This window comes from Micrasema longulum, unplaced genomic scaffold (genome assembly GCF_059751315.1).
Source record: "Micrasema longulum isolate JH-2025_06_02 unplaced genomic scaffold, ASM5975131v1 h1tg000692l, whole genome shotgun sequence".
Classification (NCBI taxonomy): Eukaryota; Metazoa; Arthropoda; class Insecta; order Trichoptera; family Brachycentridae; genus Micrasema; species Micrasema longulum.
This window is the reverse complement of record NW_028277888.1, coordinates 1,195,216-1,216,459: the sequence shown is the minus strand read 5'-3', so window position 1 is coordinate 1,216,459 and position 21,244 is coordinate 1,195,216. Positions and strand designations below refer to the sequence as shown.

At 33.9% G+C, this 21,244-nt stretch overlaps 1 protein-coding gene across 2 annotated transcripts; it reads left to right on the top strand.

Moving 5' to 3' along the window:
* The first annotated feature begins 510 nt into the window (after positions 1-510).
* On the top strand, positions 511-18,624 carry LOC148279632 (uncharacterized). 2 transcript variants are annotated; one of them, XM_088229654.1, is made up of 11 exons: positions 514-602; positions 702-1,485; positions 4,166-4,415; positions 5,156-5,383; positions 7,350-7,496; positions 8,529-8,757; positions 9,666-9,862; positions 11,945-12,063; positions 13,754-14,005; positions 14,897-15,066; positions 16,823-18,624. In XM_088229654.1, the coding sequence occupies exons 2-11, from the start codon at positions 804-806 to the stop codon at positions 17,771-17,773; spliced, it is 3,225 nt and encodes a 1,074-aa protein (XP_088085780.1). In that variant the 5' UTR covers positions 514-602; positions 702-803; the 3' UTR covers positions 17,774-18,624. The 2 variants fall into 2 exon arrangements, with proteins under 2 accessions (XP_088085779.1, XP_088085780.1); XM_088229653.1 differs by having other exon boundaries at positions 511-1,485.
* Positions 18,625-21,244: the final 2,620 nt, after the last annotated feature.

Sequence of the window (21,244 nt, the reverse complement as noted above, 5' to 3'; positions counted from 1 at the left end):
ACACCGGATGGTGTGTATACTGCACTGCATTTGTAGATGCCTAGACTTCCATATTCCCCTCTCAAAAACGTTTTTTCTCTCTGTTATAGTAAATTTTAATCTTAATAACTTTCTAAAGAGTTCATCCAGCCTTGTTTACAAACATTTTGACATCTCAAAATATTATTAGATTGTATATTGACATGAAAGTACGGTGGTCAGTCTTATACTTCAGGTAATAGTTCAGGAAGAGTGAAATACTAAAAGGTAAAACTACACTTGTAATAATTTAGCGTCTACCTTAGAATCGAACCTGGGACTTCGAACCATGGTATGCGAACGCGCCAACTTATTTTAATACGACGCTGCCTAGCTCAGCAATTCACTTTTGTATAGAGTGTGTTACAAGCAGTTTATTTTTGACCTATCTGCTTTTTATGCGACATCTTCTGTGATCAAACAAATTCAATAAAAAGTCGAACGAATATTAAAAATGGTCAACAACGGTCAATTTCTATGGTCAACACTGTCAACAGTAGAAGCGCGGAATAAGTTGGAGTGTCAAATAAATGTCACTTTAGTGACTTTAATCACCAGACACTGTTTGGACGTTAGTTTCGCAGGTTATCTTCGGCGCCTTTATATTTACTAATATTTTTAAATTGTGTTACTATTATGTCCTCAGAATAAGTCCATAAGATGTTTTATTGCTTGTTTTTAAGAAAACTGCTGAAAAACGTATCGCCAACACTACAGCGTACTACATCATATCAGCAGGCGCACTCGTCGGTAAAATGATTATATGTTTTCTTTGAACAGATACCATGAAAAGAACAAATAAAATAACAAATTATTTCAAATCTAATAAAGTAAAAATGAATAATAAAGAAAACCGATCAGCCGACAATTCTAAGCTGACATGTTCCTCTAGTATGAAAAACGATGCAGATTCTGACAGTGACTGCATAATTATAGATGACATTTCCCCACAAAAAAAAACCTTACAAAATAAAATATCAAATGAATCAGGGCCTTCCAAAGTCCTCAAAAGCAACGAATCAAATGAAAGTAGGATACTTTATGATGCGGAGTCTGCGATAGATACTAAACCTCAGGAAGAGAATCATGGTATACTTGTAGATGATGGATTAGATGAAAAATTTCTACAAATCCCCGAAGATGGTGTAATGAAATACGAAGACAATTCAATAGTCCAAGGAATTGTAAAATCTGACTATGTAAAAGACTTTTTCATGCAAATGGTGAATGATTTTTTGTCTCGCCATACGTTGCATTACTTGTTTTCTGACCAAGAGCTGAACCTGATTAAGTCCTTTGTCGGTTTGAACCCCGAGCTGCAAACTTTGTTCTCACACTTGTATTGGCTGCAGTGGAAGTGGCAACGGGGTGAAATTATCACAAAATATGTGCATTTGGGAAATTATAAATCTGAAGCTGTTAAATGTATTTTAAAAGCTTTGGAGCATGAAGGATTCTTGTTAAATGGTATGTTTGGCATTGTCTTTTTAAAATTAATGTTTATCACTAAATGTTACTACAGATTGTGTGTAAGCGCTAACTTTGGGATTTTCCATGTTAAGTAATATAATTACGTATTTATAGTCCTTAAAATATAGCTTGATGAGAATGACAGTTGTCAGCAAAAGTGAGGACAAAACTTTGTAGTAACGTCTAAGGAGTGATTTATATTGACACACGAAAAATCATTCGTATCTGGCATGTTAATTAATTTTTTTAATATGATATATAAATCAACATAATTTTATAAAATCAGCTTGAAAACTAGAAAAATCTAAAATAAACCTAACTATTAACGACGTTCTTACAAGGTTACGTCATTTTAAAAAAATGTTAGAGCTGAGACAAATTGATCAATGTAAATCGATCGAATAAAAAATAATTAATTTGTTGTTATTCATGAAAAAAAGTATTATGTCTTATTTTTTAGTAAATAATTGTCTTAAACACACTATAATACGCTTGTTTTTGCGTTTTTATATCAATTTTTGGAAACAATGTCTCATGTTTGCATGAAAAAACTGATAAAATCGATATGATCGGTACATGATAAGTGATCAATAATTTCCCATCACTAGTGACATTAGTTTGACAGCTGTCATTTTAATCAAGATATATTTTAAGGACTATAGGTTGTGTAAAATCACTAAAACAAATTTAATATGATGACTGTTCCTTTGTTAACACTTTGATTATGGTGTGCACGCATTTGTGCATTTCAGGAACCTTATGTTGCAGCAGCGTGCACATTTTTATGAATTTCGGTTACCTTCTAATTTCTTCCGCCATGTTTGCTTTGCCGTGGAGCGAATAGGTGTCACCATAATACAAAAATATTATCGATTCTTTTCTGTTTCAAAACATAACTAATAGTTATCATAACAGAGATCGCCGCAAACAATGGGTCGCTCAAAAATAAACTAACACTAAATATCTAAATTTGTTGCGACAGAGAGGGAAAAACATTTTTGGGAAGTAAAACTTTGGATTATTAATTATTCATTACTAATAATCACACCACTAAACATAAGGTCAGTTGTTTGATCAATAGTTATAGTTTAAAAAATACAAGGTGTTCTTTAAACCCTGTCAAATCCGAAACCACGATGATCAGTATGAGCAAGAAGACATGTTAGCATATTTAAACAATATTTAGAACGCAGAAATTTTTTAAAAATAAAATATTAAAAAAAACAAATGGTTTCTTACTTCTGCAGGGGAGAAGCGAAGGGGCGTGGCCATGTGTTTGACGGTGTATCAGACTCCCCCCTCCCTTCTCCTCGCTTCACCCTTGCAGAAGTAAGCAACCATTTGTTTTTTTTAATATTTTATTTTTGTAAATTTTATTAGTTCTAAAAATTTATTTTAATGTGCCAATTTGTCTTCTTGGTTATACTGATCATTGTGGTTTCGGATGTGACAGGGTTTAAAGAACACCCTGTATATGTAACATTTAAAATTTTAAAAAGACTTAAAAGATTAAGTATTCTAAGTTAAGGTTAAGATACTAAATTCTTTTTTGCATATAAAAATGTTTTTTTTTTTTAATTGTCACTTTTACTCCTGATTCTAAAAATTGCTAATTATCAACAACCAATACAACCAGGGGTAGGCTGCAGGGGGGTCGGAGAGACTCAGGCGAGCCCCTTGTTAAATTTAACTTGGGCCGGCGAGCCACTTGTTAAATTAAGAGAAATCAATATGCTCAGATCAAATCAGTACATAAATGCAATTTCAGTGGATGGTTTAAATGTACGAGTATTATGAAACATAACATTTTGTTGCCTTTTGAAATTTCATGAGAAACATATTTATTAGGGATGCGCAATAAAAGAGACTTATTTGTTTTTTGTCTATATAGTGTAACAATCGCCTAACAGTGCTTTAAAACGCCGATGTTTGATAATACACTATATTGCGTCCATATGTATCGGTGTTTTGGATAGTTAGAACAAAATTATATACCTCCCCCTCCCACTTCCCCCTCCGTCCATCCTCGAACCCCCCGCCCAACCAACTCCCCCGGCGAGCCCCTTGTTAAAAAATTGGCAGCCCACCCCCGAATACAACAATGTAAACAAAGAAAATTATGTTTTTTTTGTAATAATAATTATGGATAACATATATAGCGCCATTTTCGTAATAAATACCTCAAGGGCGCTTTACAAAGTGATTATATAAAGATATAAATTTAATTTTAACTTTTTAATTTAAGAAAAATAATGTACTTTGTCACCACATGCTAAGAATTTATTAAAATGATTTAGAGAACAAGTGGGTTTTAAGTTTCTTCCGAAACATCACTTCACTCTCACAGTTTCGGAGTTCTGCTGGGAGAGCATTCCATGCCGTAGTGCCTGCGACCGCACGTTCGCCGAATTTAGTGCGCTGTTTGCGTAGAGATATAATAATTTTTCCTTTCGACGTAGATGTAGCTGATCTAAGCGTAAGACGTCTGTCAGCTAGTTCACCTGGAATGCAGAGTTCCTTTAGATATTCTGGAGCAGAGTTGTGCAGTGACTTATACATAAGCCAACAGAGTTTGTATTCCACCCTCTGTGGAAAACGTAGCCAGTGCTATTCCCGAAGCAGTGGAGTGATATGACTGAACAAGTATTATTTTTAATCTCTTTCTTTTATTTTGCAGGAGATAAAATGAATCTAGACGATTGGTTGACTGTCTTGAATATAACTCAACTCAATAAAATTGCTAAAAACCTCCCAAAGAACTTATTTACGAAGAAGTCAAGCAGCCCAACTAAACCTAAAAAGGAATTTATAGTAAATATACTAAAAAAAATATGCTCCGGGAAAACGGACATATCCAAGTGTTTTGTTAAAGCTAATAGTAAAACTAAATGTAAAGTTCTTTCAGCTGAAGAGAAATTACTAAAAAAGTTAGTAAATTTTATCATTATGTTATTAATATTTAAAGCATTAACTTTGTGGTCCAACATTTATCATTATATTTTATTTTATTAGGCTATTTTCCCCAGTGGGCCTGTGTTTTGCCCTATGGTTTTTAGGAGAACTTTGTAGACTTAAATTTATTTTAATATAGATTTTATTAGACTATTGTATTCTGTTAGTATTTGAGACTACACTTACGGAGAAATGGAGTCAATGTTAAAAATCTCAAGTCTAGAAAAATGTAGAAATAACATTGACTCTATATTTATGTTTAATTTACTGAATGGCTTAATTGATGTACCATCGTTACTGGAACAAGTGGCATTCAATGTTCCAATCCGCCAGTTGTGAAATAATAATGTGCTGTTCCTCGATCAACACAGCACAAACGGCTTGCATGCAACAATGTCCCGATTGTGTCGTATTGTAAACTCGAGACAAGATCTGGACTTTTTTGGTGTAAGTCTTTATAGATTTAAAAAATCACTAACATAGACCGGATCTTGTCTTGAGGTAATAATTTTTAATTTTTTTGTCCTAGCTTTAATTTTATTTAGTTGTATTTTATTTGATTAGTACATGTATTATTATAAGAAATTGTATTTACCATCGTTAGAATGGACTGCAAAAGTCCGTCAATTAAATAAATAAATAAGTTAAAATAAAAGCAAAATGGCAAAAAAGAACTTCAAATATTAAATATATTGTATGCTCTTCGGCATTCCAGAATGTGCGCTGTCTTTGGAAGTCACTTTAAAATAACAAATTTAGCCAAGGTGACATTTGACATGATGCACTCCATCATGTACGCAGGAATAAACCCACAGATCCTCAGGGAGAAACGCTTGATGCTGTTGCTGCTTAACGTGAGACATGGTAAACAATGTTACCCGGCAATGGAGTTTGAATGTGATTCACCGGATTGCATTTTTCCGCAAAGAATCCATTTTCTCGAGTAAGTTTTTTATAATTATTATTTTTCCACCTAATACAATGATTAGTATTGCTTATTGCCATGCTAGACTGCATTATTCTGCATGTTATATGAGAATATATATTAATTCCACCACTTTTAAAAATCTTTTAGTGTATCTGAGTTTTTAGATTTTCATTATATGGTCAACCCTCCTATAATGTGGTATTATTATAATGCGGTTTCCATATAATGCGTTTTTCGTACAAGACAACATTCCAACAACGCAAATGACTTGTAAACTTTATTGCGTTCATCTACACGTTATATAGATACACGATAGCTCTGCTCTATGCATAATATTTTTTATTGAAATCATTTTTAAGTTTCAAGAATTCAATATTTTTTGTAAGTATGTCAAAATGGTTGTAGATAAGGTTGGATTATGCTCCCTAGGGAGGTATTAATATTGAAAGTTATTGCAACAAAGAGAGAAAACATTTTTGTCTTAATCTTTTTCGGCTTCTCATTAAAAACCCCAAGTCATCATGGTACAGATAGTTGTACAATGGTAGATGGTACAAATAATGTAATTACAAAATAATGTAAATACAAAATTAACAGCTGTTTCATATCAGGTATGATAATGCCTAAAAAGTAAAACAGAAAGTATGTATTAGATTTATCCAGAGAAATAAAAAACCTTTTTAGAATATAATCGGGTTATGATCCCGTGGCTAGTTTCTCGGACTCGCGGTTCAAAGGTCCGTGGTTCAAATCCCACTCTACCCCAACTTGATTCCCATTTTCTAATAGTGAGTTATAACAACTCGTTGAAAATGGCCCTCAAAATTAAATATTTGGGTAAATCATAAGAACGCAAATATTTATTTTTTAAAAATATATATATATTTCATGGCCGTTCAGATGCACAATAAGTTTTTCTGGGACGGGTATAAAAAGAAGGATATTTTCAAGAGAATAGCTTCCATATCAAATACAAACAGAACGCATGTCAATAATAATGACAATTATAAAGGGACAGCTTGTTTGCCATATGTACAGAATGTCACAGATAGAATTTCCGAAATTCTCAAAAAACACTGTATCAAAACCGTTTTCAGCACATCAACAAAAATTAGAGACTGTCTCAAATCGGCAAAGGACCGGGACCCTCTCAAAACTGACGATATTTATAGGCTGAATTGTAAAAACTGTCCCAAGGTGTATATCGGGCAGACTGCCTGAAAAATTATAACCAAAGGAAAGGTCCACATAAGTGCATGCAGGCTCGGCTACCCCGAAAAATCGGCTTTCGCTGAACATCAAATAGAAACAGGGCATAAGTTTTTCTTCGTGCCGATAATCTTAGGAACCAAAAAGTCACCAAACTCGATTGGTAGAAGAGGCGATCGAGATCTACAAACATCCCGACAATATAAACAGAGATGATGGGATACAATTAAAATCATCCTGGTACTCAGTTGTAAAGGAATCACATTAAAGCGTAGATTGTGAAGCGCCACAGATTTCAAATCGACAAGCTGTAGACAACAACTGCGACACGGTACAAGTCCTTAGTACTTAAGGTTACACATCTATCTACACAAATAACATCAACCCTGATTATAGGCACTGTAATGCGTTCCGAAATTTCGGTAAATAGTACGAACGGCACACAGCATAGTAACCCAAAAAAACTTATTGTGCTTCTGTTTTTATTGATCTTCTTTATATATATAATTATTCTGTACGTGTGTATATCACTGAACTCCTAAACGTCTCGACTGATTTTGATGAATTTTTGTGTGTGTATTTGAGTGGGTCCTTGGATGGTTTAGATTCACAATTGGGACCGGTAGGTGGAAAACTTGAATATCGAAAAAACGTTTGCTGAACCAGCTAATAGCAGGCAAGCCAACGCTTGGGAAGGACATTTATTTATATAAAATTAAGTTCTAGAAATTATCCACCTTATAATAAATATTATTTCTCTCTTTTTTACTAGATACTTCCAAGCCAATCGCTTATTTGAGGAAATGCTAATGTTGACCACAGCATCGGGTGTCAAGAACAGTAAACTGATTATAGAGAAGACTAGAAAGTGTTATGACCTGTATATGGAGAGCACTAAAAGCGAAATAATCAATGATTGGTATGTGGCTATATTATATTTTTAATTTTAACAGTAAAAATCGTGTAATTCTTGTAAATTCTTCATTTATATTTTATATGATATAAACATTTTTTCCCTTCATCAAGGTGTAAAATAAACTACACGTGTATTTTTTTTTATTTATTCATACAAATTCATATATATTATAGAAAATAAAAAAAACATATCCCAAACTCAATGAGGCCAAGAGCCCTGCGTTGAATTGGGAAGCATATACATTATTAAATAATAGCAAAATATATATATATATATATTATATAAAAATCTGGACAACTTGCTTAATAGTATATAAACTGCAATATCTCGCAGCAGTCTTCTGCAATGAATTAAATAAATGATTAAATATGAATTCTGTTTATTTATGTACAAAATTTTCTTTCCGGGTTATTATGCCGTGTGTTGTTCGCAATCTTTTCCGACATTTTGGATTCCATTCAGCACCCATCATTGGGGATGATATTGATCACTCTGATAATAGACGCTACAATGAGATCTGAAATGCCGGAAAAAGGTGCGACTGACGCACGGAATATTAACCCAGAAAATCTGATTGTGCATCTGAATGGCCATCTTCTCGGTAAACTATGTGTTGTGTGGATAAAAATATGTTTGTGTATTATTATTTTTTACCGTGTTGCAGTCGGCAGTAGGTACGTCCAGTGTCATTAGTGCCAGGAACCATGTTGAATTTAATTTAAGCCCACCGATACTGTTATTTTGGTGTCTGTGTATTTGATTGCCTCTTATTATTTGTACACTGTGTTTTGGGGTTTCTGCAGAATCTCTGGTACAAAGGTTAAAAGATGACCCATTTCTATGAAGTGGTCCGTTTAAGCAAATTTTTTAGGGTGCCCAAGTTTACATGTTCTCTTGTGTTCGTCAATTCTTTTCCTTGCTGTTTCGTTATATTTATTTCTTTTTTTCTGTTGTTTCCTCATTACATTCCACGAGAATAATGATGACAAAGGAATGATTATGCTCTTTAAAATAAAAGTAAATATTGTCGCTTAGGATCCCCCCTCCCTGGCTGCGGCGTTTCACCCCTCAGCACCAGTACATCAAGGCCATGGAGCTCGGCCTCGGTATTTTCAAGTCCAGCCGCTCCAATGCGCTGGACGAGGAAGCCCTCCGCCTTCTCATGGTACTCCTGGACCAGACCCACTACCGCCAGCACAAACGCGCTCTCTGGTACTCGGAGCAGGCCCTCATACTGGACACAAGGCTTAAAGACAAAAACCAGGTAATGCCACATATATATATATATTTTTTCAATTTTTGTATCTTTTTATTTAACCCAATCCCAGCGGGAACAATCTTTAGACAGTCTGATAAATCAAGCCCCCCCGGCAACTGTCTTTAGACATTTTCGACTTCACAGACTGATACTTTGATAAGTGCATGATTGATATTAAAAAAGTTTGCATAAAAATATTCCCTGAACATTTGTTGATGAGTGATATCACCTGTAATGTCAGACATCAACTAGAGAAATAATATTATTAATTGAATCGCCATTCACTTTTTCATAAAAATTTAGAGAAATAATAAATTATATACATTTATCCTCGCTGTATGATCATCTTCGCTGCAATTTTCAATATGGCTCAAAATCTCTCTCTTTTTCAGAAGAAATAGTATAGACAGTGGTCGACAAGTTGTAGAATTAGCGTTAATCTCACCGTCATTCCCTGTTGTTTTTCTTTTTTTCTTGGAATTTTCTTGTTTTTAGTGACTAATTGTTTTTGCAGTTCTTCATATCCAGAAATACAATTTTAGAGCCCATGTTAAAAATTGATAGCTCGTTCAGAATTCGTTTCATGAAGACTTAAGTTTATGTGTTCTGCCACATTTGCCAAACACTGGATTTTGCACGTAAAGTATGTAAACAACGCGTTGTTAATTATCTAATTACATTTTTTAATTGCTTAAAACAAAATCCACATATCTTCAGAATTGCACAAAAAAAGGTTTGAGTGCATAAAGTTTTATGCACTCCTCAGGTAACTGCAAAATGCCACTAAAAAAATGTAATTGTGAAAAGCTTCTACAGAATTACTTGGTTATATTGCTTCGGTCACTTAAAAAATAATAGACTTTGTAGATTTTCACGGCCTTTCTGTTTTATTTTAATGTCTTTAATATTTGTAGGCTGCTGAGATTCTCATCCTGGCACTAAACGAGCCTGACATGTCTGATGATGAGAAGGCTCCATTGAAGATCCGTGCCCAAAGAATATCCAAGAATACTTGCCTGGATCCTGAAGTGGCTAATTTATTGAAAGATGCCTCTAAATTTGAAGAACACAATTTTCCTTCCATACAAATTCCGGCCAAAGCAGTGGAAGAGTAAGTGTCATACTATTTTCAACTCTTTGATTTCGGACGGGCGGCTCCCGCCAATTCTTTTTAACGGTTAAGTCTTAATATTGCACAATATAAAGTAGCCTTATAATATATGCTCTAATAAGAACATGGGAGTGATCAACAGGCCCAGTCAGTTCACTAGCTCAATCACAGATGTTTATCACGTTCTTAGCCAACTTGACCGATCCCAGTAGAAGTGGATTAGTTTATCATGGTCACCTGGTCAAATGCCAAACGCCAAAGACACTGTGAATCAAACTTTGAATGATCTATGCGAGTTTCAGTTTGTCCGTTTGTCGTTTGTTTCATACATTATAAAATTTTATTTCTAAAAGAACTCAATTACAAGTATATTAATTTGTAAGTATTTTATTTAATTACAAAAATGGGTAGTTTGTTTCTTTTGTCTTGATTAATCATGTTATATATGACATTGTCGTCATAATATTAGGTACTGTGTTTCAACTAATGTTTCATTTTATTTCTGCTCAAATTCAGTTTAAATAATGTATATAACATGATGAATACAATTATAAAACAAGTTTGTTTGGAGTATTGTCTATTCTTCAATTAATATAATAATTAAACAGTGCCAAATATCGTAATATGGAAAATGTGAGTGATGACCAGGTGTGTAGGTTTTCACGGCCACTGTTATCAATGTGTATCTTTTTTGGGTGTCCCCGTGTAAATTGGATTCGTTACGACGTTTTAGCTACATTGCAGGAGCCATCTTCAGGGTAAACTGTGTGTTTTTGTAGAAAAAAACATGTACTTATGTACTAGTAATTTGTACCGTGTCGCAGTTGTATTGTGTAGTGCCGGGAACCATGTTCAGTTTAATTTCAGCCCGTCGTCTTTGTTTATGTTATTTGGGTGTTTGTGTATTTCAATTGCCTCTTTTATTTTTTATTTATATCCCTACAGAGATGAGGTAGAATTTTTTTTTTTTTTTTTTCAAATTCAGGATTATGGATATTCGAGCGTTTACAGGGCTTATGACCTGTCATTGGCTGGGTTAAGTGGCCACTTTAAGTACTACAACATTCCCCATTCCGCTTATTAGCGAATATCCACACAGATAACATTTTTGATTTTTGTATATATCTTACTAAACGAGAAACCATTCCCCCTTGGGAGAAATCCAGATTTGTGTACAAATACGCGTACCAAAATAATGCCTCTTTTATTGTTCGTGCACTGTAATTTCTAGGTGTATGCAAAATCATTGGTTCGAAGGCAAACTGTGCCTGTGTATATGAAGTGTTTCACAATTGCAGATTTTTCAAGGTGCCTAAGTTAACACGCTCTTTTATATTCGTCAATTATTTTCTTTACTGTGGGCCCTGTTTGTCCAATGTGCACCTTATCATCCTTGGCAGCTCAGTTTATAAATTGCTTAATTTTTCTGGGGGTTCTTGTCTTTCAGGTTTAATAAATGTCCTTTATTTATATATTTTTCTAGATCACATAAATTCATTACATCCCCTTATAAAGTTCACAATGGAACTACAAAACAATGACTCTCTTCCGTTCGTAAAGAAGAAATCAAACGGCAGTCTTGGGGATACGGTGTACAGAAAACCAACACATACAAACTGATACCTACACACTGATTCACATCATCATTCAGCGCAATAACCAGGACTGATAAATACTCTATTAACAAGACCAACATGAATATGCAAAGGGAGAAGAAATTACACATGTGTTAGAGCGTAATGGATATAAGAAGCCACAAATTGACCAAATTATAAAATCGCAAGCCACGAAGAAGATTAATAAAAAATATGTTACAAAATGGACTGCATACCTGCCATATGTACGGAATGTTACTGACAGGATAGCAAAAGTGCTTAAGAAACAAAATGTTTCAACAACATTAATTTGGGACTGTGGGAAAAATATAGAATCCAACTTACTCTTATGTGTTTTTACTTTTAGTCAAAATCTCTGCGTACAAAATCTCTACATTCTTTTTTATTTGTACACCTAACTCTCCATCGCTGTTTAGATCAATATTTACCATGTTTTATTCAAAGTTTGTATCCTCTTTGCTTTCAGCAATGCACCTGGCAGAAAAGCCAGATACTATTTTGACAATGATGCTGGAGAAAGAACATATAGTTCAGTAGAAGATTACGCTTTACTACATTATTTAATGAATGTCGGCTATGATTTTGGTAAGTCTAATTTGAACAGACATAGGTACAATTTTACAAACATATGCACATCAATCCTTTCCACTCCATGTAAAAAAAAATATAATTTTTTTAATATTTCAAAATCATCATCATCATCATCATTTGCTCCCATTCCCTCTTATTAATAAAGTTCAACAACAACAACAAAACATCACGCCATTTCCCCGTATGGGTAGGCAGAGAGGATAGAATGCTCCATCACTCTATCTTTGCATACAAATCTCGCTTCCTCTATATTTATACATCTTCTCATGCACGCGCGAGAAGACTGATTTTCCGACTTTTGACATGTCCATCTTTAAGTATTTTTTGGATTTGATCATGCCACTTTCTTGGTCTTCCTCTATTTCTGCATCCATCAACATTCGCATTGTAAATATTCTTAGCCGTTCTTTCGCTGTCCATTCGCTCTACATGTCCAAACCAGCGCAGAGCTCCTTTCTTGATTTTGTCGATAATGCTTATCTCACCCTTACATAATGTACGGATCTTACGCTTATAAAGATCATATAATACATTAAATGATAGCTGAATGTGTACTCATAAATGTTAACTTTTGACTTAATAAAACTTAACCGAACCCAAGCGAGAGATATAACAAGTAGAGCCCTTACAGGGTACTGCAAAATGGATAAACTCCTTGTTAGAATGAACCTTTCTGAAACTTTGGTATGATCTGACGGTAAAACATAGATGGTGAAACACCCATACACATTATATGCAAATGTCATGTTTTATATCGCAAAAAGAGCCGCATCCTCGGAGGACTACTGGTTAAACCCGAGGATGTGAGAGTGCTCGCCCCCTACCTATAAACCCGGTACTTAAAAGATGTCAGAGGAGGAGATTTATCAATCGACACAAAAGCATCCTCCACTCAGTAGCTCGGCTCTTTAAGAGACAACTCTAAACCCCCGAGAAATAAGTTACGGGAACTTACTGTAATTTGGTAGACTTGGTATATTTGTGCTGAAAGGAGGTAATCCAGGAGTATATTATACTTCATTGGATTGTGGAGAAGAGGGAAGTGAATTCTTCATTGACTGGGGTTGTTTTATTACAAAACTTATCAAAGCCTTGTTTGGAAGCCACCAGATCTGTATATCTGACAGGACCTATAATAGTAGCGAGAGGCTCCATTCGGTATTCATAGAGAGGGGGAAAGGGACAAGACCACAGAATGTGTTCGGAAGATTGATTAGGATATCCGCAGCAGCACGAAGGGGAATCATCAATATTAAAAACAAATAATTTTTCATTAAATTTATCATGACCCGATAAAAACTGGGTAGTCCAGTGATCAGGAATAACCCAAGAAGATTTAAAGTGCTGACGTATTAAGGGAAAAAAGAAAGATTACCCTCCCTGAAGCCGAAGATTCCCATCCCGATTGCCAAGCATCAAGAAGAACATTTTTTTAATATCCGATTTAGACATTCCTTCAGTCGGGAGTAGACGGACGCCAGCAATAACAGAGGGAGGCTTTCTTTTTAAATGTAAATATGCGAATAAATTCAACTTAACCTTAGCGAGACTTAATCATACCAAATTTCAGTGGGAATTAAAAAAAAAAACTTTCACGAGGACAAATAATTATATTGTAAATAGTACATGAATTTTTTTTTTTTAAAACCACGATACCTTCTTGTTCTCAAATATTTCTTTACAGGAGACCACTGGGAGGGGCGGATAATCCTCAACTTATTTGCCTTGCTCTTCTGGGACATAATTTACAGTACTGTGAAGAAAGGGATAGGTATATTCCTCTGCCCGTACCAAGACTCCCCTTTGGATATGAACACTAAATACTTCTACGAGAACAGGAAACCTCTTGTAGATGAGCGCCTACAGTTTATAAAGACTGCCAACATGGAAGACATTACCGCCAAAATGAAATCTACGCTAGATATGAGAAAAACTGGTAAATAATTTAATGTTTGAAGCACTAATTTGTGATTTTCTTTTTTAAAATTCAGCCTAACTTGTAAAACTCGTAAATCCCAAACATACTTTTTTCAGAGGAGAGTAAAAACTGTTTTGAATTGTAATGTTTGCTTCAGTGGTGAATTGTAGCGAAGATTTTTTTTTAATAATGCAACACTGTTCGGATATATTTATTTATTTAACTTTTTAATAATAATAATTATGGATAACTTATATAGCGCCATTTTTATAAATTAATACCTCAAGGGCGATTTACAAAGTGATTCTATTAAGATATAAATTTAATTTTAACTTTAACTTTTTAATTTAAGAAAATTAATGTACTTTTTCATATTACTTTTTCACCACATGCCAAGAATTTATTCAAATGATTTAGAGAACAAGTGGGTTTTAAGTTTCTTCCGAAACATCACTTCACTCTCACAGTTTCGGACCTCTGCTGGGAGAGTATTCCATGCCGTAGGGCCTGCGACCGCAAATGCACGTTCGCCGAATTTAGTGCGCTGTTTGCGTAGAGGTATAATAACTTTTCCTTTCGACGTAGATGTAGCTGATCTAAGCGTAAGACGTCTGTCAGCTAGTTCATCTGGAATGCAGAGTTCCCTTAGATATTCTGGAGCAGAGTTGTGCAGTGACTTATACATAAGCCAACAGAGTTTGTATTCCACCCTCTGTGGAAAACGTTGCCAGTGCAATTCCCGAAGTAGTACAGTAGTACTTTTTGTACATAATGTTAATTGTACATTGGCGGGCTTATTGCCAAATGCTCTAATTTTTACTATGTGTTAGAAAACATTTTTATTTTCAATTTCTCCTAACACTGAACTTACTCATTATAAATAAAAATCAACTTTGCTTATTATTTCAGGTGAAATCTCTGTTTTGAGTGATAAAATAGACTGGGATACAATGTTGATCATATCGGAATGTCTAGGGCAGAAAGGCCTTCACTGTATCTGCAAGAGATTGGCAGAAGACTATCACTATTCACATTCCGGATTCCCGGACCTCACCGTGTGGAATAGTAAAACAAAAAAGGTCAGCATTTTTTGCATATATGTCGTTTTTATAATAGATTGTCTTTGCTGTTAAGCTTTAACTTAACTATTTATTTTCTCAAACTCAATTAGTTTTGATTATATTATCAATACTTAAAGCACTAACTTTGTAATCAAACATTTTATGAAATGTTAGTAAATAATTGTATATAACCACTTACCGACTTTTCTATGTCTACCAGTTTCGAGACTTACCTGTCTCTTCATTAGAGCACTAATTAAACCAACATGCAATTCCAACTATACACCTTCACTAAAAACCAATATAGCCCATTATACAATGTTCCATTGTAATGCTCACCCTGTACCTATTTTTTTTTTTTTTTTTAAAAACAAGATATATTTGCATTCTTATAATTTACCCAAATATTTAATTTTGTGGGCCATTTTAAAAGAGTTGTAAATAACTCACTATTAGAAAATAGGAATCAAGTTAGGCTAGAGTGTGATTCGGACCACGGTCCTTTGATCCGTGAGTCCGAGACACTAGCCATGGGACCACAACCCGATTCTGAACTTAGTGAACTTAATTAGTGAATGTTGATGTTGGCCACTAACGTCATGTGTCCTGTCAGCACATTGGTTTTTAATTTTTGCGCATTTACTTACTATTTATTTATTCATATTTTTCGCTTACAAACTATAATGAATAATAAAAATAATGTGACCTCACTGGGGTTTCCCGTGCCGAGGACAATTAACAATATACTTTTTTGAAATTACATTTGAGAATAAACAAAGAAGACTAACTTTAAAAAAAAAAGATAATTACAGTAATATGTAATATGTAAATAAATATTTTTGATTTATATATCGAAGAGTCCCGATTTAACACGGAATTTTCTAACAATTCGGGACATAAAAAACATAATTGTGTCAATGTAAAATTGTGTATTTTGTGCATTAAAAAAAAAAAAAATAAAAAAAAAAAATTTAAAAAAAAGTTTTAAAAACAAGGTATTTATGTACATCTACATTATTTATATTACAAAACACACAATGAAAATAACAAAAACCTAACATAAGCTATACACTTGTGGAGCAGTTGATTCAATATTGGAATTGGCGAATGAGACAATCCATTTTACTTCTACCTAGCTCCACTATCCATTTTTTCATAGCCTTTTTAAACATTTTCTCGTTACTAATTGTTTTAATAGATAGTGGAAGTAGGTTATAGATTTTAATTGAATAATACTCAAAATCCCTTTGTCCGAAAGTGGTATTAGTTTGTATTTGTTTAAGTTGTCTATGTGTTGAGAATCTAGTGATTATATTATTTGTATGTGATGTATTGTGGGGGTTATGTCTTTCATTTGAGGACTCTGAGTATTATTTTAATTATGGATTTTTGTGCAACAAATACACTATTTAAAACTGTGTCACTCGCACCACCCCAACCGATTAAACCGTACTCCAAAATTGATTGGCACAACGCAAAATAAATCTTTAAAAGTTCCTGTACATTCATTATATTTCGAATTGTTTTGAATATATACGTTAGTCTCTTAAGTTTATTAGTAATATTTTCAGTCTGCTGTTTCCACTTAAAATGTATATCAATAATAACTGTGGTGAAGGTGTATAGAGGGAATTGCATGTTGGTGTATTTAGTGTCTTGATAATGAGATGGGTATGTCTCGCAACTGGTAGATATAAAAAAGTACATATTTAATATGTTTTTTTTTATTGTATGATTAGATTCTGTGGATCATATTGTAAATATTTTATTCCAGATTAAGTTCGTGGAAGTAAAAGGCGATGGGGACAAACTGTCATGTAAACAAATTCAGTGGATGCAATATTTATTGGATTCCAAAATAGAAACAGAAGTCTGTTATGTTGTCAAAAACACTGTCAAAAGTGCTGTCAAACGTGCACCAACCGCAAGTAAAAAATCCGCTGTCAATACCCCAGTAGAGGTGAAGCCTGAAAACTCTAAAATAAATCAGGCAAAACCTGACCCCGATATGATTGATTTCATCGAAGAATCTTTTAAAACCCATACAAATGGTATTAGCAAAACTAAAAATGACTCCGCCAAACATAAAGATATTTCTTTGTATCAATCATTCGTTAATCTCGACAATAATTCTCTCGGCAATCTTTCTATTGATAAACTAGCTGAGAAAATTAATGTAAAATTGAATTCATTAAATAATGTAACTAGTGTTAAAACGTCTGAAAATTCCTCATCTCATGAGTTGAACTCGAGTAATACTCTTCCTGTAGATAACACCAAAGAAATGGTCTCATGTGACAATAACCCGATGTCTGATGACTCAGATTGTTTTATAATGGATGAACCATCAAACAATAATAAAACCATTAGTTCGAGCATCCAGATCGTGGATCTAACAAGTGGAAGTGCAAATACATCTTCAGCTAAACTTTCGATGCTTGAGAAAAGAAAGTCCGAGTTTCCTGATGACGTGAAAGACTATTTTTCATCGGGAAATGGAACTTTTTTTGTTTCTCCTAATAAAATGAGTGGAGGAGGTGTAGGGTACCTTCCATCTCCGTCCAAATCATCGATCATTTCTCCATCCAACTATCTTCTATGTAGCTCTCCGACCAAATCCACATTCACACCAAACTCTGCTAACAATTCTCCTAAAAGTAGTTACAAGAAAAGAAAAGCATCTCTATCTTTAGTGCGGAGAAAATTAATGGACATTGACAATTGATCATTTAAGATTTAAAATTAGTAGCTAGAGACATGATCTAAAAACTAACCATGTACAAACATTCAATTGCAGCAAATTATGTCCTCCAATTTTTACTGCTATTCATTTTTTTTTATGGTGGTTTTGATTTTTTAATCAATGTTCTAATTGTCACAATAAATTATTTTCATGTAACAAAATTGATATGTTTAAAAAAATTATCAAATTTAAATTTTAACATGAATTTGTGACTTGTAAATAATTGTAATTCTACAAATCTAATCTGTTTTTTGCATGTAAAAGTATCCATATTAGAAACTTAGTAACAAATGCTAATTTTATATATCGAACTTGGTTATAACGATCACGGAAATAGCGAGATCTCAGATATAATGAAGAAACATGATTTGACATTTTAGTTTGTGGTTTTTTCCATAAATTTATTCACTTTTTTAATGGGCTTCCTCTCGGAAAAATGTGTGCTGGTGTTTGTAGCCAATTCAATAAATATGGCAGCGATCTTACTAAATAAAAGATCTTGATAATAGTGGGCTGTATACAATATTTATTTTAAAGCACGGTGCGCTCCGTGAGGACCGAAGACTTCGAGAAAAAATGAAATAGAGAGATTATAGCCCTTGTGCTATCTTTTTTTTTTGCATCACAACAGACCAGGAGGCCTAATTACAGTAGTGAATTACATCACAGAGCACCCAGGCTTGAGAAAAATCACATTTTTAATTTTTGTGTTCTCACCGGGAATCGAACCCGGAACCTTCCGTGCGTGAATCAAGCGTCTTGACCACTACACCACGGAGGCCGCTATTAGTACCCACCAGAGTAACAATACTCTGGTGTGGCAATCACAAAAATCAATAAGAATTTAAATTAAGAACTATTAAACAAAAAACTTGATATTGGGATAGGTTTACGTTTGTGACACTATGTAAGTGTCTAAGTACCTAATTGGTTTTTTCGCCGACATCATTGAAAAAGTATCACACATATGGTTGAAATTGCTAGTAAAAAATCGAGGAAATTCAGTCGGCCCTGTCTTCCTCGTAATAACCAAGTTCGACTGTCCGTACATGAAATTTTTGATACTCATAATAAATTAGTATCTCAACTTTATTTATAGTATGAGTGATAAGAATTAATATGATAATATTTTTGTTAATTTTGAAACATCACATCACATCACAAAAGTCTACATTCATTGCAACAGAGTTAAAACATTTTTGAGAAAGGATATGGAATTTCAGGCATTGACGGGACGGGACTTATGACCAACATGTTTCCTCTAATTACTTCATTGTGTGTGCGGCCCATAAACTTATTATTTTTCAATTTTTGCGCTTCTTCTTGGACCAATTGCATGAATCAACAATGTTTCCAAGTGTTGCCTAGTATGTCGGTGGAAATAACTCAAGTCAGATAAATCTCACCCGCATCAATGAAGGTTTCAGCTCTTTGACCTCGCAAAAATCAACATATTTCCATGTTCATTCCCCCAAATTGAATAAATATGGATGTTCAAACATGTGTGTTACGCGGTATTTTCGGAAAATTAATTGCTTTTTTATTATAATAAAAACAGTTTGTTACAGTATTTATGGCAGGACTAGGTACATGTCCGGCCCATCTTAATCTAAGCATCTTCATATGTGCCGAGATGCTCGGGGCCTGGTATATATTGTACAGTTCTTCGTTATACCGAATGCGCCACTGATTATTCTCTCTCACTGGTCCGCAGATTCTTCGGAGTACTTTTCGTTCAAAAGCGTCCAGCACCTCAGCCATCTTTACTGTCAGTCTTAGCCCCTCTCACCCATATGCTAATACACCATTTGTGATTGTTTTGTATATGGTAATTTTGGTTTTTCTCTGGACGTTACGTGATTTGAACACTGGCAGCAAAGAAACCCTTTTCTCATAGGATCCACTCATTCGGACACATATCATAACTCACTTTTTTTTTAAATACTTTACTTCCTATTGGAATATACTGGGACATTTTTGTTGCCGACTATTTTTTGTTGGGACACAAAATCTGCACCTACCATACTTCAGTTTGACGGTTCGCCAGCTGGCTTAGCCACGAACGTGTAAAAATTTTCAAACAGATTCGATTTTCCTTTATTGATAATGATAACTCTGTGATTATCCCATTGTAATACGGGGCCAGACTTTAAAAAAAATACTTTACATATTTATTTGTGCCTGAATAATTATGAAATGTCATTATTTTTATTTGTATTTAGAGAACTTATGATTTGTATAAAAAATTTTAATCATTTCTGATCAAAAACATTATCTTGTAATACTTTCTGTAAAGTAATATGCAAATGTGATTTAAATTTAGGTAATAAAAAATATTAATAAAAGTGATCAGATACAGAAAGCTCAAGACGGGAATGTATGGAGGAGTTTGGGGGAAGCTTATGTTCAGCAGTGGACAAAAATGGCCGTGTGATAATGATGACGATCATGAATAAAAAAGACTGATGCCATTTTATATACTATTGTATTATACTGATACCATTAATTAATGGAAATGTTAACTCTTCTTTTACGAACAACGATTTGTATCAGACGTAAGAGTTATGAATGTGGAGGTTCAGTGGTTTTTTTATTTGTTAACATACTACCAAACTAAGCCAATTTTTTTTTTATAATACTTTTATGTATTGTATTATCAGTGCTGATTTTTTAAAAGTTTTTTGTTTTAAAATTACTCCGCCTATGATGTCACAAGCGGAAAGTTCTGCTGTTTGGTGAGTTGGCTTCACGAAAACCTGAAATCTGTCATAACAATATCATTGGTTGATTCTGAAGAAGGTTGTTCGGAGAATTTCATTTTTATTGTTTTTATTCATATATTTTTGAAAAACTTCACAGTACAATTAAATGCTCTAATTTTTACCGCGCGTAAGAAAACACTTTTTATATCCAATTTCCCGTAGCACCGAACTTCCTCATTGTAACCATTTTTGCATTTTTTTTATTGAAAAATTATCTTGAAGCCATTTAAGTCTTTTTATGGGTGAGTACTTAGTAATTGAGGTTGGAAATCTTTTGCCAAAGGAGAACAATTTATTCCACATATTATTAATTAAAATCTGTATGTTGTAATTTATGTACATATTTGTAATATTCGATAATCGTCACATTTTGAATTTATTCGCAATGTTTGCGCAGTGTATGGTGAAGATGCTATGAATCAAATTCGAAATTTTTTCTTCCCTTCATTTGGGAAAACGAACACAACATATGTTATCATCATCATATCATTCCCTTTACGCACCTTATGGTGCATAGAGCACTTAATTGGTATACCAATTGCAGCATATCTTGATCATTTTTGTAACATGAAGGTAAGATGATCAGTCTTAAGTTGCAGGTACCAGTCTAGGGACTAGGAAATATTCTGGAGTGAAAACACCCTTTTTAAATAAATATTTACCATGCCAGAAATCGAACCCGAGACCTCTT

Bases quoted from the DNA above. Each gene is read 5' to 3' on its own strand.
- LOC148279632 (XM_088229653.1), top strand. From the start codon at position 804: ATGAAAAGAACAAATAAAATAACAAATTATTTCAAATCTAATAAAGTA. The intron at 1,486-4,165 runs GTATGTTTGGCA...TTTATTTTGCAG, and splicing joins TGAAGGATTCTTGTTAAATG to GAGATAAAATGAATCTAGAC. The intron at 15,067-16,822 runs GTCAGCATTTTT...ATTTTATTCCAG, and splicing joins GGAATAGTAAAACAAAAAAG to ATTAAGTTCGTGGAAGTAAA.